Raw genomic sequence first — 17,059 nt, forward strand, 5'->3', positions numbered from 1 at the left:
CTACCGCAGGTCCTTCGTGTTCTTCCCATTCGCGTTCCGTATTGTATTTTTCTGCCCCTACTTATTTAGTCTGTCCTTGGGAAGCGCACGCTTTTATTGTCTTAGTCACATCATCTGAGGTAAAGGTGACCGGTGTCTTTCTACCTAGACCTTGTGGTGTTGTAGGATTTCTTTATTTCTTCCCTGTGAATGCTGAACGGTCACATTTCATTTATTTTATTACATCTACTACAAAGTAAGCGTCAGCTGACACGATGCTTTGTTTCTGAATCTGCTGCCATCCTGAAGCATGTGTCGGGAATTGCTGTCTTTCCACATCTGTCTTGTTTGTAACGTGAACTCTAAATTGTAGTTATGAAGTATACAATTATTTTACGTGAAATGTTGCATGCACGCTGGAAGTTCGCATTATGTATTTTACGTGAAACGTTGCATGCACGCTGGAAGTTCGCATTATGGTTAGTGCCGACATGGTGTGAGATGGTCTAAAGTGAAACCCCGATGGAAATGGGAGAGACTAGGAGATATGAAGATACAAAGAAACAGCTATGGAGGAGGTGGTGTGGGAAAGCAGTACAGAAGCCAAGAGAATGAAAGCAAATGGATAGACGCAGAATTGGTCTAAAGAGCAAAACATCCAAGCTTGTTTTGGAGGCACATTGATGTGTATGTTTAACACTTTATCCAAGCTTGTTTTGGAGGCACATTGATGTATACGAGGTGGTTGTAGCTGGATAATACGTTACCTCAAATCCAATGGGCTGTAACCAAAAAAAGTTGTCTGGTTTGACTGCAGGGTTGTAACTCTTAAATGATGGCCAACTCGGCTAGGATGTCTACAGCAGCAACCTCCACCAGCTGCCTGCCCTCCTTTTCTCCCGGAGGTTACTGCATCTATAGCAGTAGGTGGCTGAACATAGGTCTCTTCCTGAGCTACTGCGATCTACAGCCAGACATATTCCTGTATTTCGTGTTGAAAACTGCAGCAGCTCAGATGTGTGCCCCAATTCAGGGTCACTTATGAGTCAGGACCCTTACAGCCATATCAAATAAGATTAGAAGAGATATATCACCACCTTGCTCATGCTAGTATGAGCAGAGTTGGTAGTACAATAGTTGACTTTTTTCAGTAATGAAATATTTGGACTGAACCACTAGTTATTTAATAACTGAGACAGCTGTACTGAATGTAGTTCAGTTCTGGAAGCATAGTTCAGAACTTTATCACACAACAGCAGTTCCCTGAATAGTCAAGTATATGACTTTACTATACCATCCAGAAATTTGGAACTGTCTGAATCCATCAAGCTGTAAGAGGGGCTGCAGCTAGAAAAAGGTTGGGATCTGCTGAGTAAAATGTGAGTTTATCATAATATTTGCTATAATTTGAACTTTCTCCACCTTTTCTGGGAAACCAGTTTAGCTGTAATTAAATCACTGTAAGGATGTTAGCAGGTTTTCTGCAGTTTGGGTTTCTGCTACCTGGGCTATATGAAAGCATCATGTTTTTCATAAGTCTTAGCGTTTTTCTTTGATTCTGTCACAAGCTTTTATGAGATTCTGTTCGTATAACTTTTCATCTCTAATATCTGGCTAATGGCCTGATTGGCAAAAAAGCAGGTTTGGTATTTATATGGCCTGTACCTTTTTATTGAATTGCAAATCTTGGTCATGAAAGAAACCTAGGTTGTGGGGTTTTTTGCTGAATCTGCCACTTTCTCAGTTGCTCGTAGCAGTTATCTGTGTTGCTGTATGAATAGAAATATTTCATCATGCTATTGTAACCAGTGCATGAGTTCCTTGCTATTATTCCTTATTTTGTGAAGCAGGATACTCTCCCATTGTTATCCCTCCTCCCCTCACCCCTCCCTATTTTCAAGCCTGTTCCCCCCAAAAGCCTCTCTTGCGTGAGAGGTTTGTTACAACACTTACCTGGCTAAGTCACTTGAAAATTGTAGTACATTTAGAAGGTCTGGCTTGTTTTATCTGTGTATGGTATGCTCAGAAATGTATGGATGGATGCATGCATGCAGCTATTTAAATAATCAGACTGATTGCTAGAATTAAGAAACAATAATATGCGTTCTTGAACCTTGCTGGCTACCCTGCCGTAAGAGCACTCTGGGTGATGAGGATTCTATCAATTACTACCTGTTTAAGCCAAGAGTTTAACTCTGGTATGCAGTGGGCTGCCGTATGGCAGTGGTAGAGCGTGAGATCCTAGAAAATCCAATGTTGATTTAGGAATAGTGATGTTTTCTAGTATGTGGGTTGTGTCAACATCATTAACACAACTCTGTTGTCAGGGCGAGATTATGACAGAAATTCTGTAGATGGAGCATGCTTTGCTTTGCACAGTGATGTTACCCGTGGTGACTTTAGGCTAGCTGTCTACATGGATTCACTAGTGCTTCTAGGTACTTCTGGGCTTTTGAAATATCTTTACCACTTTTAGCATTTTTTTTCCACTATTGGGAAGTTGGTTGTTGGTTGCATGCCACCTGGGGGGAAGAGAGAAACAACCGTGCATACAAATACATAGTATTTACTGACTGTATACTCTAAAAATCAGGCTATAAACTTTTTAGACATACAGTGACAGAAAATTAATCTCCACAGGTCTTCAATCTTCTAGGTAATTAGAAGAGTCAGAGTTATTTTAATCAGTTCATCACTAGGAAGTTTATGTGCATGTTCTGTTGCTTTTTGTGTTTTCAACTTTTTTAAAAAGAAAAAAGACATATAGTAATTTTTGTTGTTTATCTCCTATATGCTTTAAATTTAGAGACTTATAATTAGCTGCCAGTCATTGCACAAACCAAATCCTGATGCACCTACCCAGCCTACCTACACGTGTCAGTGTTAAGAACGCAGGACAGGGTGGGACTGTGTGGGTCACTGGGTCCAATCCCTGGTAAATCCAGGCAAGAACCAGCAGCTGAGAATCGTCCACAACATATCTGCACCATGTGCTAATCATCCTGTAACAAATTTAATGCTGCCAGTGAAATACTTAAAGCTGTAGGAGAGAATAGGTGCTGGAACAGTGTCCAAGACTTCTGCCATACCTGGGAAGCCTTTAAGTGTGATGTCCAGATAGTGTTAAGAAATATGTGCCCCAGTCTCTGGAGGAAGACAGAAAGATTTCTACTGGTACACAGCAACCTGACAAAGGGAAATAACTTGCTTGTGCACCCAAATTTAGTGACCAGGTTAACTCTTAGTATACTGCAAGCAGAACCACTTTAGTCTGACAAGTGAGATGAGGTAAGGCCTTTACAAATATCAATAGCACCTCATGTTCTGCCTCGAGTTGAGGCCGACCTCCAGAGCTTTAGGAGAAAATCCTTATAAGCAAGTGGTGTATCACAAAGAGTATATAAATATGAATAAATAAAGATTTAGCTGAAATACATGCATTTTTATAATATTAGTGAGCCTTTTTCTTTTTGTGGTCTTGGTTTTTGGGAAAGAAGATATAAAGGAATGAAGCTGTGGTGGTGAAACATGCTTTATGCTGATATCAAGACCTATGGGAGTTATAAGAAACAAAACCTGATGTCAGTTAAAACTGCTTTTGCAAAGAAGCTGCTGTAGAGTAGAGCATGTTCTGTTGTCTTACGTCTGTTGTGGAGTAAGTAGATCTCATGAATGGAAGTGTATACTTGTGGAAGACAAATTAACTAGGAAGCTGATGAATATTTCTGGCTCACGGTTAGTGTATTCTGGATGGGATATCTTGTAGGAATGGGAGAGAAGAATGGGAAACAGAATGGTGTCTAAAAAGGACAGATAATAAAGATGTTTCCATGTTCTGTGGTGATTTGATGTCTAAGTGTATCATTTAGGCCAACCTTTCAAATTTAAAAAGCGTGTAACAGGAGTGTCAATTTATGTTTAGAAACAAAACACTCCTTTGACAAATGACTGCTGGGTTTTTCCTCAAAATGTTAGGGTCAGAGTTGATGGCCTACCTTTTACAAAACATGTTTTTTAATATGTCAGTCACCTAAAGATTATCAGGGATTTTGGAGATTTTTCTGGGAAGATTTCTCTGTCTGTGTACATGAGGGAGAATGTATCAATTCCCATCTTCTCATGTTCAGCGAGACAGAACAAAGGCACTGTTACTTTCGGTGAACTTGGCAGATGTGCAAGTAGGTGAACTTACCTTAAAAAACCAAAACCAAAACCAACAACAAAAAGAACCAAACCAACTTTTAAAAATGATTGGACATAAGTAGATGTCGGTGCTTGGGCATCTATTTACGTGCTATCTAGGAACAAGAATCAATCGTAATATGAACAGTTACTTTTTTGTCTTCTTTCTATCTTTATGTCATTCATCCCTTTTGCTTTCTTGCTATCAAGGCCATGAGGACAAGACTATTTTGATGAGGATAAACAACCCTGAATTCCATGGGTTCAATGCCTTGTGTCCAGCATTGGCTGGCTTGCAAACAATTTCCAGAGTAAACTTTCTTCTGTCCTTTTTGTGTCTAATAGTCATTAATTTAACAGGAAAAGTAGTGAGCTTTCTTACCTTCCAAAACTAGTCAAACCTAAAATCTACAATATAGTCCTAAGATAGATGCTTCACATTTTTTGTATAAAGTAACATAGCAACCGTAGCTTTTGTAATTGTGGTGTGCACCAGAAAGTAACAGGAATTCAGTTTTTCTCTTGGTCTTGGTTAACACGTCTCTAAGTTGTGAATCTTGTCTATTCTCTCATCATACCCCCTATTTGAATTCCAGGGTAAAGATATCTGGCAGGGTTTTATTGGAATATAAGCTGTTCCTTTTTTTGGAATTCCATCTTTTTTCCCCACTTCCCTCCCCGCTCTATTCTGGAGTCCAGGTCTACTGTATAATCCAGTCGTACTTATTCGTGATTAACTATTCGGGTGTGAATTATGAAAATGTGAACAATTGCTACCTCTGTTAATGAAGTCTAATGTGTCTGCTACAGTGCTTTATCAGATTAATACGGCTCTTGTAAAGGCTGACTTTTATGTTGCTATTATAAAACTGACATTCAAAGCTTTCCTTGTGCAGACAGAAATCGGAGCTACAAGAAAGTTCAGTCTTCTGGAGGCTGGGTATATGGCTTCCATTATGCTGATGGGAAGCACTAGAGGAGTCACTGTGCTGTAAGATGTGCTTGCCTGCCTAGTTCGTGATCAAACTGCCCCATTCCTGACCGTCAGGCAGTGATGCTGTTAAGGAGTTGACTCCATCAATGTTGCTGTCTGTCAGCCAGTGTCAGTCCTGAACAGAAACTGCAGAAAAAAAATTCAGAGGAAATCTTACTTGCTGAAGGCTGCAGAAGTTATTCCAAAATTCTTCTTGTTTTAACAAATGTAAGCAGGGATTTTCCTGTATTTCTGCAGTATGTTTTTCTGTATTTGGTTTGCTTACTTACCTAGAAGTAGTAACTGTGATATTAGTATTTGTCCTGGAGTAGGGGGAGATATAAAAGTCATCATATGTTTATATGACAGAGAGATCCTCCAGAGGTTAGCAAAACTTTGTGTTAATGAATATTCCGTTCTCTGTCAGCTGTAGCCAGGAATGTCTGCTTTCTGAGCCGTTGGTTCACATAAAATACTAGATACAGGGGCTGAATGTGACAGCATGGGTAAATGCATCTCATTTTATTGGATTCTTTATCCTGAAGTTGATGTTAATGTGATCCCTCCAGAATTTCTTACAATTCTACTATGCTGGAATACAACTCTTATTGAAAACCACCAGATCTTTTGACAAGACTAGTGTACCTATTCCTGCCCTCTCTCACTTCATAATTGCCTTACAAATAAATCTGCATGAAGTTCTGCAGGTTGCATTTTACTGTTCTTTCAGCGTCCTAGGTTCTGATGCAGGAGTTACGAGCTTTCATGCTGCTTTGAATTACCATTTTCATTGAGGTTTGGTTCTGGATATCGCTATACTTCTTGGTGTGGTGGCTGCTTTGCTGTTTTGAAGGAGGCTTGATTCTCCATTGCTTTACACTGGCTATGACTAGGCTATAGTAATGAAACATTCATTTTAGTTGCCACAAGTTGCACTGTAGCACCTTTAAATGTTTACTGTCAGATTATAAACTTTTTTCACAGTTCATGGTGTCTGTCTCCGAGTGTTTTTGGACAGTTACCTGTGATCTTAGAAGACATTTTTCTTAGTTGGCACTTCAGGCAGGAGGTACTGTTATCTATCTTACCATTTTCATACAGAAAATGTGTTCGTAACTGTCCTTTCTTCAAACTTTTTTCTACAATATTGTGTAATTCTCATATATTCTTTTTATGCTTCTGATAGTCCTTCTTTCAAGCTTTTTCATAATCGCTAGATAATGTTTTCAACTAATACTAAAGCGCGTCGATCGTATGTCTCTGTCCTTGCAAAGCTGCTATGCCAATCTCTAGATATCTACATGAAGTTTTTAATTTGGCTGACATTAATTTTTTGGAATTTTTTTATTTGGCTTGCAGATAGGATGCTCTTTGGAAGTTTTTGTTCTCTTAGTGAACAGTGAACAAGAGAGTTTTGTTTCACAAATGTAAAGGTATGCAAGCTACCTTGAGGAAAAAATGGTTTAGCACTGGCTTCAGCGGTTTTGTTTTTTTAAACACTTGGCAGTTTATAGTCTCTTTCTTTGTAATCTTAGGTAAAGGTTCCTGAATTGGCAGAAAGGACCAAAGGTTTTTGAAACCTACAGGAGAGTTTGCAAAGGAAAAATGGTCAATACGTTCATGTCGCAGTTGGACAGTGTTCCTTGTGGTTACCACCATCCTGTAAGGTTAAGGGATGATTTATTTGTGACTAACTTTAAGGTCACAGTAGAACAGGAAAAAAGTAACAGTGCTGTGCGTTGGCCTCGTGGAAGGTAAGAGATCGTACTTCTGAGATTCCTAATAAAATGCTAGTGTGGGTCAGAATATTGAAAAACTTTAACTTTTCTGGTTATGTTGCTATCTGAAAGAAATCTCCCATGTAACTTTGCTTGGACTCCTGGAAAGGAACTAGAACTCTTTCTTCTTCCTGATTAATTGGTATTGCGAATGAAAAAAGATGTTTCTGTCACTTCCTTCACTTCACTGTTTCCAGGATGAAAGCTGTTTTTCATTGTGTGAATTGTCTTAATATCTACTTCTGCTTATGGATTCCTAATAGCAACAAAGTGAAATGGCCGGTGATAAATGCTACTAGAAAAAAAAATCAGGAAAAAAAAGAGTTAAGATTTATCTTGTAACATGTTTGTTTTTCTCTTGAATCATGACAAATCTCTGTGTCAGTGAAACTATTGAAACTGGCTGCATGGCTGGAAGGGTGTATTTAGTTAACATTGGGAATATTCAAGATTTTAAAGTCTGACAATGGTGTAATAAAAGTTCTCATTTCAAGGGAAATAGCAGAGGGTTACATTTGCTTGTTGCCAAAGACTTTTTCTTTTCTTAATCTACTGCTTTTGTTTGATTTTGCTTTTGAAAAGTGAGTGCAGTGTAACACGTGCCGGTGATGGCACTGATGTCGGAGTTCTTCTCCCTGAGTTTCACGTGTGCCTGCTCTGGGAATCCTTTCAGTAACGCTAATCAACAGCTAATTCTAGCAGTTGGCTTTCATAGCTTGAATTATTTGATTTTTCTGGAGTAACAGAGGGGATGGTGCCTACCTGAGAAACAAAGCTTAGAACTGAATTAGCATAAGACTGGTGTTTCTACTTAAGGTGGACGAGAGCTAAGCTGCCTGCCCGGTATATTAGAAGATGGCTACTGCGCAGCACCTGCTGTGGTACCAGCTCCTTTCGGCTGCCTGGGAAGCTACTTTTCTGTCAAGGACATCAGTCACTTTCATTCTTTGCAAAGCTATTAATAGTTTAACAAAACCTTTGCTAAAGCAAGGAGAAAGCAATTCTGTGAGTTTTCCATTTTGAGGGTGATTAACTCATTAGAAATGATCCAAAAACTTTTGTGCGCTTCTTGTGTGTTGTTAAGCACTTTACTAGGTGATACTTCTGCATGCAACAGTAATATACTTCTAGCAGCATTTAAACTTTAATGTTTCTTGGGGATAGTGCTTTAATTGAAACACAGACTAAAACATGTCTAATCTTTTGGTTCAAGTTAAACTTATTTAAAGCTGTTAAGTGAATGAGTGTTTGCACTGATTTACTGTGGTGTGAGTTTCTAGAAATGAATTAAGTGCTGTGATTTGGATTAATTTTCAAGAGAATTCTTGTGAATACAAGCTGTCAGTTGAATGTACTTTATGTACTGTCTAAGAAATCGTATCTGACTTGTTTTGAGTGCCTAACTGGTGTCAGCAGCATTTTTAGCATTTTGATATCTCAAACAGTGAGATTAGTCTGAAATAGCTTTTCTATTTGGAAGAAGTGTTTTTCTTCCAGATCTGGGGCACAGTGTCTTATTTATTGAAGCAACTCCAGTGGAACACTGTAGACTTTGTTACATAGTTTATATTTCTGTACTGTTTTGCATAAGGATATGTAGCTGAAATAGAAGTCTCTCATGTGTAACTTGCATTAAAAAAAATAAATCTGTAGGTGGTGTTTTGGTAGCTAACTTCAATTATTAATGCTGCTGGCTATCTTTTCTTGGCCTATTTTCCTTTACGTATATGTTTAAAATATTTCGTAGCAATATTGTTGCTAGCTTCAATTGTCATTTAAAAACAAAGAGAAAGCAAGAGAAAGAGAGAGTGAGCACTTGAACTTCTTGAGGACTGCCCACAAAACAGTATCAGCTTCCATAAGCTTTGTAAAATTACTCTTGCTGTTGTATCTTCTATGAAATAGTGTGAAAATGAAAAAATGCTGGCTTACTCTGATCTTGTTTTCCATTTAAAACTTAGGGTTAAACTAAACATTTTAAAACTATTTCTTGTTGTATCTTTTCCTATACTAACTTGTTTCTGAAAGGAAAAAGTTGTCTCTTTTCTTCATCAGGCTTTTACTTTTTTTCTTTCTACCCTTTTCCAGTATTTTTTGCAATATTGTTTTTTGGTCTCTTCCCCTCCACCCACTTTTACTATTTCTACAATATCTTCTGTAAGTGTATTCCTCTTTTAAGCCTAATCATTCATCTGCTTGCCCAATTATTATCTCACAAATGTGCCTTCAGCCATAGGGTTTGGAAAAATTGATTCTTAATATCTGGCAAACCTAACTTCCGAGCAGAAGGTGAGGCTAGATGAAAGCTGTTGTGAAAGGAAAGATGTTGGGATACATAAGATGCTGCTGCTCTTTGGACGCTATCTGGTATTCTTTCGTCTAATAGGGAGAGGTCAGGCCAGGAATGTTTCAGCGTTCCAGTTTTGATTTCAGCTGAGCCCAACAGTGACTTCAAATAGTTTACACTGGAAAAAATAGAAAAAAAAGTGAGACCTGTGTAGTGGGAGTAGTTCTGCAGTGTAGCAGTTCAGTCACGAGAGTGGATTTCATCCCTGTTTCTTGCTCCTCTACTAGATCTTGACTACTAACAGTGGTCTCAGCCCAGTGCCTCTGTATTAGAGATGCCTGCTAGCACTTGCAAAACAGCATAATGTTATGGTGCAAAAATAAGGAATTTTATTGCGTATGCTGCCGGAGTTCATGTTTAAAGAAAAAGGAGAGGGGAGGAGGAACTGCAACATGATGATGTCATAATATTCTGTGTTTTAAGAGGTTCCTGCTGTTGGAATGATATTATGTAATGGAATTAATCTGAGCTGGTTAATGAGAAGTATATTTGATTGAAATCTTTGCTTAACCTGAACAAAGATTTAAGTCGTGTTTAGGACTGAATCCCAGTTCGAGAGAAAATAAGAGACTGGAACCAGTTTTCAGTACAGGTGTGATTCTCTTGTTCCTCTTAACCTCACTGGTCCCATTGCTGTGTGACTGATGTTCTTTCGGAGTTGTATCTATACTTGCTTAAGCTTTGTGGTCAGTAATGATTTCATTATTCTTTTTAGTTTCGGTTCTGACTTCTGAGTTTGAAGGAGGGCTGACAGCAACACTAAAGGGACCTGCTAGTCGAGACCACGATCAGAATCATTTCAGTCCATCCTAACTTCCCATTTGCAGGATTATTTTCACAGCAACAGGGTTTAGAAACTGTGTCCTATGGAAGCTAGCAGTGCTTGAAGGAAAAAAACAAACCTACTGAATGGGCTTTAAATTTTGATTGTCTGTCTTACTCAGAAATGTAACAGGGAAAGAATTAGGGCCAGTTAGAAATAGGAAAAAAAAGTTAGACTACTTTTGTAGAGTTCAGGTCATGATGAACAAAATTATGGCTTGAAAATTGATGGGTTCTTTTTTTCCTCTCTCTCTTTACTGTGATAATATAACAACAGAGAAGCAAGAATAGAAGTTCCTTTTTGAGTTTAAATATTAGGGTTTAAATAAAAAATTGCTTTTTTGTGAGTGGGAATTGAAAAGATGCTGGAGATGTGTAAAGGTAGTAGGATACACTTTAATGTGGGACAAAATATTTTGTGATAAACTAGGTATTTAATATGCTATTTTTATTGATACAGTTTTTAATATGTTATTTTTATTGATACAGATATGGTCCTGAACATTGTGAGCACGTGACTTCAAAGATGGACAACTGGGTCCGTTATAAGTTGTGATTGGCCTTAAGCTGACTTAAAACCATTGAAGAACTTAACAGGATTTCTCTCATTCCTGATTTATGCCTATCTAATTGCCTCACACCACCAGCTTAATCATGTATGGAAGTGCTCGGTCAGTTGGTAAGGTGGAGCCAAGCAACCAGAGTCCAGGGCGTTCACCAAGGCTGCCACGGTCACCACGCTTGGGCCATCGTCGAACCAACAGCACAGGAGGCAGTTCTGGGAGTAGTACTGGGGGTGGCAGTGGAAAAACCCTTTCTATGGAAAATATTCAGTCCTTAAATGCCGCCTATGCTACGTCTGGCCCTATGTATCTAAGTGACCATGAGAACGTGGGTGCAGACACCCCAAAAAGCACCATGACTTTGGGCCGATCTGGGGGGCGGCTGCCTTACGGTGTTAGGATGACTGCAATGGGTAGCAGCCCTAACATTGCCAGTAGTGGAGTTGCCAGTGATACTATTGCATTTGGAGAGCACCATCTCCCTCCAGTGAGTATGGCATCCACTGTGCCTCACTCACTGCGCCAGGCCAGGGATAACACAATAATGGATCTGCAGACACAACTCAAAGAAGTATTAAGGGAAAATGATCTGCTTCGCAAGGACGTGGAGGTGAAAGAAAGCAAGCTGAGTTCTTCCATGAACAGTATCAAGACCTTCTGGAGTCCTGAGCTAAAAAAGGAGAGAGCTCTGAGGAAAGATGAAGCTTCGAAAATCACCATTTGGAAGGAACAATATAGAGTTTTGCAAGAAGAAAACCAGGTTTGTCATCTAATGTCACTGTTGTGTTAGTGCAGTAGCACGATTAAATGAGTTTATTAAACTTGCATGTCACATTTAAGCAGCTAAATTATATTGGTGCTTTTCCCAGGTAATTGATATGAATAAGATGTGTTTTCAACTTGCAAGCCTCTCTTTAAATGTTTCTTGTCAGACCTGTAAGCCACCTCTTGAGTGTTCATTTCTTCTTGTGTGCCATTTGTTTTTTTTCCTGGGACTGTTGCTAACCACTCAGTGTCCTTTTGGAAATATTTTACCCAGATCATAATTAATATTTCTATAGTGCTCACCTCTTGAAGCATTCTCTGAGATGCAGAATGTACTAACTGCTCACTCCAAATACAACTGAACTGCTGCTGAATGTTGACAGATTGCCAGTAAAACAAAGTTCATGTTACACGGGTCTTATTTTAGAGCTCCAGTTAAAACCTCCAGATCTGCAGTTTTCACAAACAGATATAAATTGTGTTGTTGGCTACATTTAAGTAACACTGTTTAATACCTGCTGATCTATTCTTTTGTCACAAGCTGTGCATATCTTGTTATGCAGCTATCATAAAGCACCCTACAGTTTTTTTGTAGTGGTCTGGCTGGTTAGACAATAGGCAGAAGAACAGAGAATCTTGGGCGTCTAGTTCTTTTGTCCCTCTTAAAAGTATCCCTAAATTAGAATAAAACTGAGAGGTTGATTAAAATTGAGGTCTCTTTGTAGTCAGCTCTACTTATTAAAAGCTCTTTTTTTTACATTTTCCCACCTAGACCTTCTTGCTAGCTTAATCCTGAAGTAACTACTTGTCTTTGAGTTAAGTGTCCTCCTGTTTAGTTGTTTCTGGCCAAATGCGAGTTAGGCATCTCTCTGGACTCTCCAGTAAGAAACCTCACTACTCTTATGGAAAACAGGCCCAGCGTCCAACTCCAAAAGTTTCCTGAAATCTAAGTCAGCTTTCACCGTGACAAAATTACTTTTCCTATTGAGTTTTTTAAATATCCAAGAAAGTTTAATGAAATAGTTTCCATAATTCAAGCGTGATCATGTTCTTGAAGCTTTTAAGGTATACTTGCTATTTTAGGCAGTGCTTTTTTTAAGATTTGCTTTAGAAGGTGGAGGGGAGAGGGAAACTAAACTGCTGGAGGAAAAAAATAGTGCTGGTAGTACTTGACATGCTATACTCTACTTTCAGGTGACCTGTCTTAAATAGTAGATTCCTTTTGGTTAGTGACAGTAAACTACACTGAAGCTGTCTGATATTTTCTTTTCACTTTTTGAAGAACTGAGTTGAAGAAAGTAAGTTGCTTTTCCTGAGTTAGTATGAAATAATTTAATGAACTTGTCATGTAGTTTTATAGCTGTATTCTTACCGAATGGTAAGTATCACAACATGGGATTTGTTAATGTGTGTGACGTTTCATTTTCATGTGTCTTCTTGCAGTGAAGAAAACCTAAAGTTAAATAATTTTTATTACAAAAGTAGGATTTCCTTAGAAGGAGTCATCCAGTGAAAATTTTAGTTATAGTGGTACAGTACCAGTATAATGAGTACATGGATTACCATTCACTCGACTTTATGATGCTCTTTGTATTTCAGCTACAGGTAGGTATTTTAATTCTCAAATTCTTTTCATTTTTAAGTTCTGTTTTCATACTGAAGAGAATGTCTTGGAATGTAATAACATTTCTTCTGAAATCACTTTTGTCATTTGAGAATGCTGTGGAAATCTTGCAAGAAAACTGCAATGAATGTATGTTTTAGAATGGTTTAAGCAGTTACTAAATATGCGTAGACTGGAGAACAGTGATTCCTCTCTCTGAGGGGTTTTTTTCCTTGTCTTTCCTTTATCCCCTAATTAAACATTTACAGATATTTCCAAGCCACTGTTCTCTAGGCAATCACTATAATTATTACCACACTGGTAGAATTGTATAACTTTGGTCCAAAAAAAGAAGGGTGCAATTTAAAAGTAAAAGGGTATTATTGCAATGAGCTGTAAAAACTAAGAATGCTAATTAATAGATTATAGTTAGCTAACAGTGTGTCCTAATTAAACTCTGAATTCATTATGTCTTTTATAGCCTTTTGGAGTTGGTCACTTCAGCCCTTTATAAGGAAGATCAGTTTAATAGGATTTACTGTAATTAAACAGACTTCTCTGTTTAGACACTGAACAAGGGATTTCTCTGATCTGTTGAGGGACCAGAAAAATCTCTTCATTACCCCTTCAGCCTCTCCATAAAATGACTTCCAGTATAATTGCAGGAACCGGTGTTTTAGACCTCAATACGAGTATTTCAGCACATCACTTTTAATAAAGACTTCTCGCATGGGCAGAACTTGCGCTTTATATTAAGTTTAGCTAAGGCCAAATGCATTGTTAAAAATTGACTCAACTCACGGAGCCAAGATGCTGGCCGACTCATGCCATTATCTGATAGTCATCTCAATCTCTTTGCTGTGATCTTGGCTCTTTATTCCTCTATGCACACTTGATTGTCCCTGATTGTATTTTTTACTGCTGTTCTTGTCACCTCAACTTTGAATGATTGAATTGCCTCTTGGTTTTGGAAGTTGTTAAAAATACATGAAAATGTGAGCTCTGGTTGATTGCTACCTCAGCCTCCTGTGAAAAATGCTCTGGTGTCTTTGGGTTTTCTTTCCCATTTCTTGGGAACATGTGCAAATAAATCTTGATGTATTGCTTACTGATTTCCAAGAAATTTTCTGGATTCAATAAAGATCAGAGAATGAGCAGAGAGATTAAAGAGCATGCTACCTCTCCTGAGTCAGTCACATCTCTTTGTTTGGTTGTCTTCTTAGGGCAATAGGTAGCAGGGATATCTTGGATATAATACCGAGAATGTCATGCGCATGCATCTATATAGCTCTCACTTGGGTTGAGAGTGCTTTAGTCTTGTTCAGTTGTGGTGTTTTCACCATTTGTGGTGTAGCACAGCTGTATTCATCAGCTACTCTGAGCAAATACTACAGCTGTGGAGTGTAGCATATGCTGAACTTTGTTTTCATCCTTTGTTACTGATCTGAAGAGCCAGAAAACCCTTTCTTTTCATAAATGGGGAATGTCATTGTCATCTCATTTTGAAGAGCTCAGAACTAAACACGCAAAGTATTCCTGTAGTTAACATAGGTTCTTGGAAAAATACAATAGTTTTCAGTGCTATGTGGATTAGTTAACCAACTATACTTTGCAAGAAGCCAAAAGGAGAGTGCAAATGATTACTCAAAGGTTGACAAACGCATGCATATCCAAGGAGGAACTGATGGAGCCAATAAACAGGAGCTTATTTTTGGCATGGTATCACTTTCCTCAGCGTGCTTTAGTAGGAACTGTATTTTTCTGTATTGAAAAATATTTTTTTTTTTAGTGTGTGCGGTTTAAAGTTTCCCTGGAAACCTCTTCATTAGAAGCCAGAAGAGCAAAGGAAAGACCGTGAATATTTTTTGCACTTAGATAGAAATAATTTCCCTAAAAACTGGACTATGTGGAACTCAAGAACAAAGGAATTCCTCTCAGTTGAAATTTGCTTATAATAAGGTGATTGTCCCTTAAAATAAGTAGTGCAATGCAAATTTGATGTCTTAACGCCCTGCATTGAAATTTCCCACATTTGACTGATCTACATTTAAGATCTGATATATGTTTCAGCTGAAATATTGTGGTACTGCTGAAAACATCTTTTTACTTTGAGGTATTTTTGTGGTCTTTTTGTGGTTAGAGGCCTTGTATGTCTGAGTGAGAGAGTTCAACCAAGAAAATATTTCTGAAAGGAATTTCACCTTGCTTGGGGTAAGCACTTGAAGAACCTTCTACTTTACTGTGATGGAGAAGTGTGATGGGTGTACTCCAGCATTTCATCAGCGTTCTTCTCCAGACTTCTGTAATTGCATCCTCACAGTCAGAAATACTCTCCATTTCATAGTAGCGTGGAATGAGCATCTTTTTAAAATAAAGTTGTCCATGTGTTAGCCTCTTAAATGCGTTGGGTGCTGCTGTTGTGAGACTGGCTGAGCTTCTAATGAGTATATTCTTCCTCTGAAAATCAGATTAATTCTCACTTCTCCATTGATTTAATTTTTTTGGGTTTTTTAATTATATTAAAAAAATTTTGATTTGTTTTAGTACTGTGTCATTCTAATACTAGTACCATTCCTGAGTTGGTTAATAGTTGACAGAAAGCTAGACTTTCTCCCATTATGGATGTTTAATTGTGCAATATGCGGTTCCATAGTCATTGCTTAAAGGCATTATCTGTATCCCACAGCATTACACTTAAATAATTATTTCAATGGCAGATGTCTGCCGGCTCTCTAGAATGCTGCCAGCTTTAAGGTTCCCTCTGTCTTTCCCCAGTTGCAGCATGAAATTATAACTTAATTCTCTTTTAGAATAACTCAAAACTATCTTCTCAAGAGTGCTTGATATCTGAGGCATTTATCAAGTTGCAGCACTTTGTAGTGACTTCAGAAATTGTCATGTAATCGCCCAAGAGACGGGCCTTCTGTGTTCTGTCTTTTTGCAATTCTATAAGGAAATAAAATTAGACTTTTTGTGCTTATCTAGGTTCCCCAATGCTCCTTTTCTCCCATGTTTCCTATTGAGGTAGAATCTAATGCCGAGTTGCTTTGAACTGTAGCGTAGGCTGAACGGCTGTTCCCTATTTGATCCATTAAACATACAAGGGGGAATACTACCAACTTAAAAGCAGCTTGTAATAAAGTGGGTGATGTCAGTGGTACTGTTGAACTTAATAGTTTAACTGTGCTTTTTGCTATTAAGCTAGGGAAGGGATTACTTTAAATTCTGGTCCCCCTCATAGCAGACTCTTTCTATTATAATTCTTTGTCCGCTATGTATTGAAACTGTTCAGACATTACACTCCTAACTAGGGTTGCAGTGTATTATTCCACCATTCAGTATGTATATTCCTGAAAAATCTTGTCTGTGTTACTGTATTTCTCTAGAAGCCATTGTCTCTTTTGGCGTTATCGTAATTCTGGTGTTTGAGTTACTAACTTTTTCTCTTAAGTGTTCTTACTTTCTAAAGTATGAACTAGGTAGCTTGAAACTGTGTAAAGGCTTCGGTTTGGAACAGATCAAACTTCCAGTGTTCACTCAGTGAACAGTTGAACAATGACAGATGATAGCAATAACACAGAGGTATTCCTACATTATAGTTCATTTTAGCAGAGGTCTTGTACTGATACTATAGCTTTCTAATACCAGATCTAGTATTCTCACGTGTCTGTCTTACTCTACGTGTTATTGATTCAAGTAGAAAGGAAAGGAGTACTTTTGATGGAACTGCCAGTCCATGGAACAAGGATTGAACTTGTACTAATAATATGTACGCCAGTCTTCATGTATGCCTCCAAGGCCAAAAACTGAAATAGAGCTTTTTTTAACTTTCTAGTTTGGTGATATTAGAAAGCCTCAGAGACTTGAAGATGATATAGCAGAGTGGGCTGCCATGACTAAACTGTTAGTTGGAAAGAATAATTTTTGTTCAGCAAAGTAGGTATCTAAGATCCTGTTAACAGTCTGTATAACACTTAAGGCATTAGTAAGACAGAGAAACTTTTTGTATTTAGGATAAATATATGTATATTCTGAGATAAGAGCTAG

The 17,059-nt window shown here is 38.1% G+C and overlaps 1 protein-coding gene across 2 annotated transcripts in view; it reads left to right on the plus strand.

Annotated features, from left to right (window-relative positions):
• Positions 1-10,586: 10,586 nt before the first annotated feature.
• Positions 10,587-17,059, plus strand: part of ERC1 (ELKS/RAB6-interacting/CAST family member 1) — a 310,968-nt gene continuing 304,495 nt past the window's right edge. For both annotated transcript variants that reach the window (XM_009278946.2, XM_009278947.2), the window contains exon 1: positions 10,587-11,404. In XM_009278946.2, the coding sequence (XP_009277221.1) occupies positions 10,736-11,404 (669 nt within the window). In that variant the 5' untranslated portion in view covers positions 10,587-10,735. The remainder of the gene's footprint in view (positions 11,405-17,059) is intronic.

Source organism: Aptenodytes forsteri, unplaced genomic scaffold, assembly GCF_000699145.1.
Source record: "Aptenodytes forsteri isolate BGI_AS27 unplaced genomic scaffold, ASM69914v1 Scaffold241, whole genome shotgun sequence".
NCBI lineage: Eukaryota > Metazoa > Chordata > Aves > Sphenisciformes > Spheniscidae > Aptenodytes > Aptenodytes forsteri.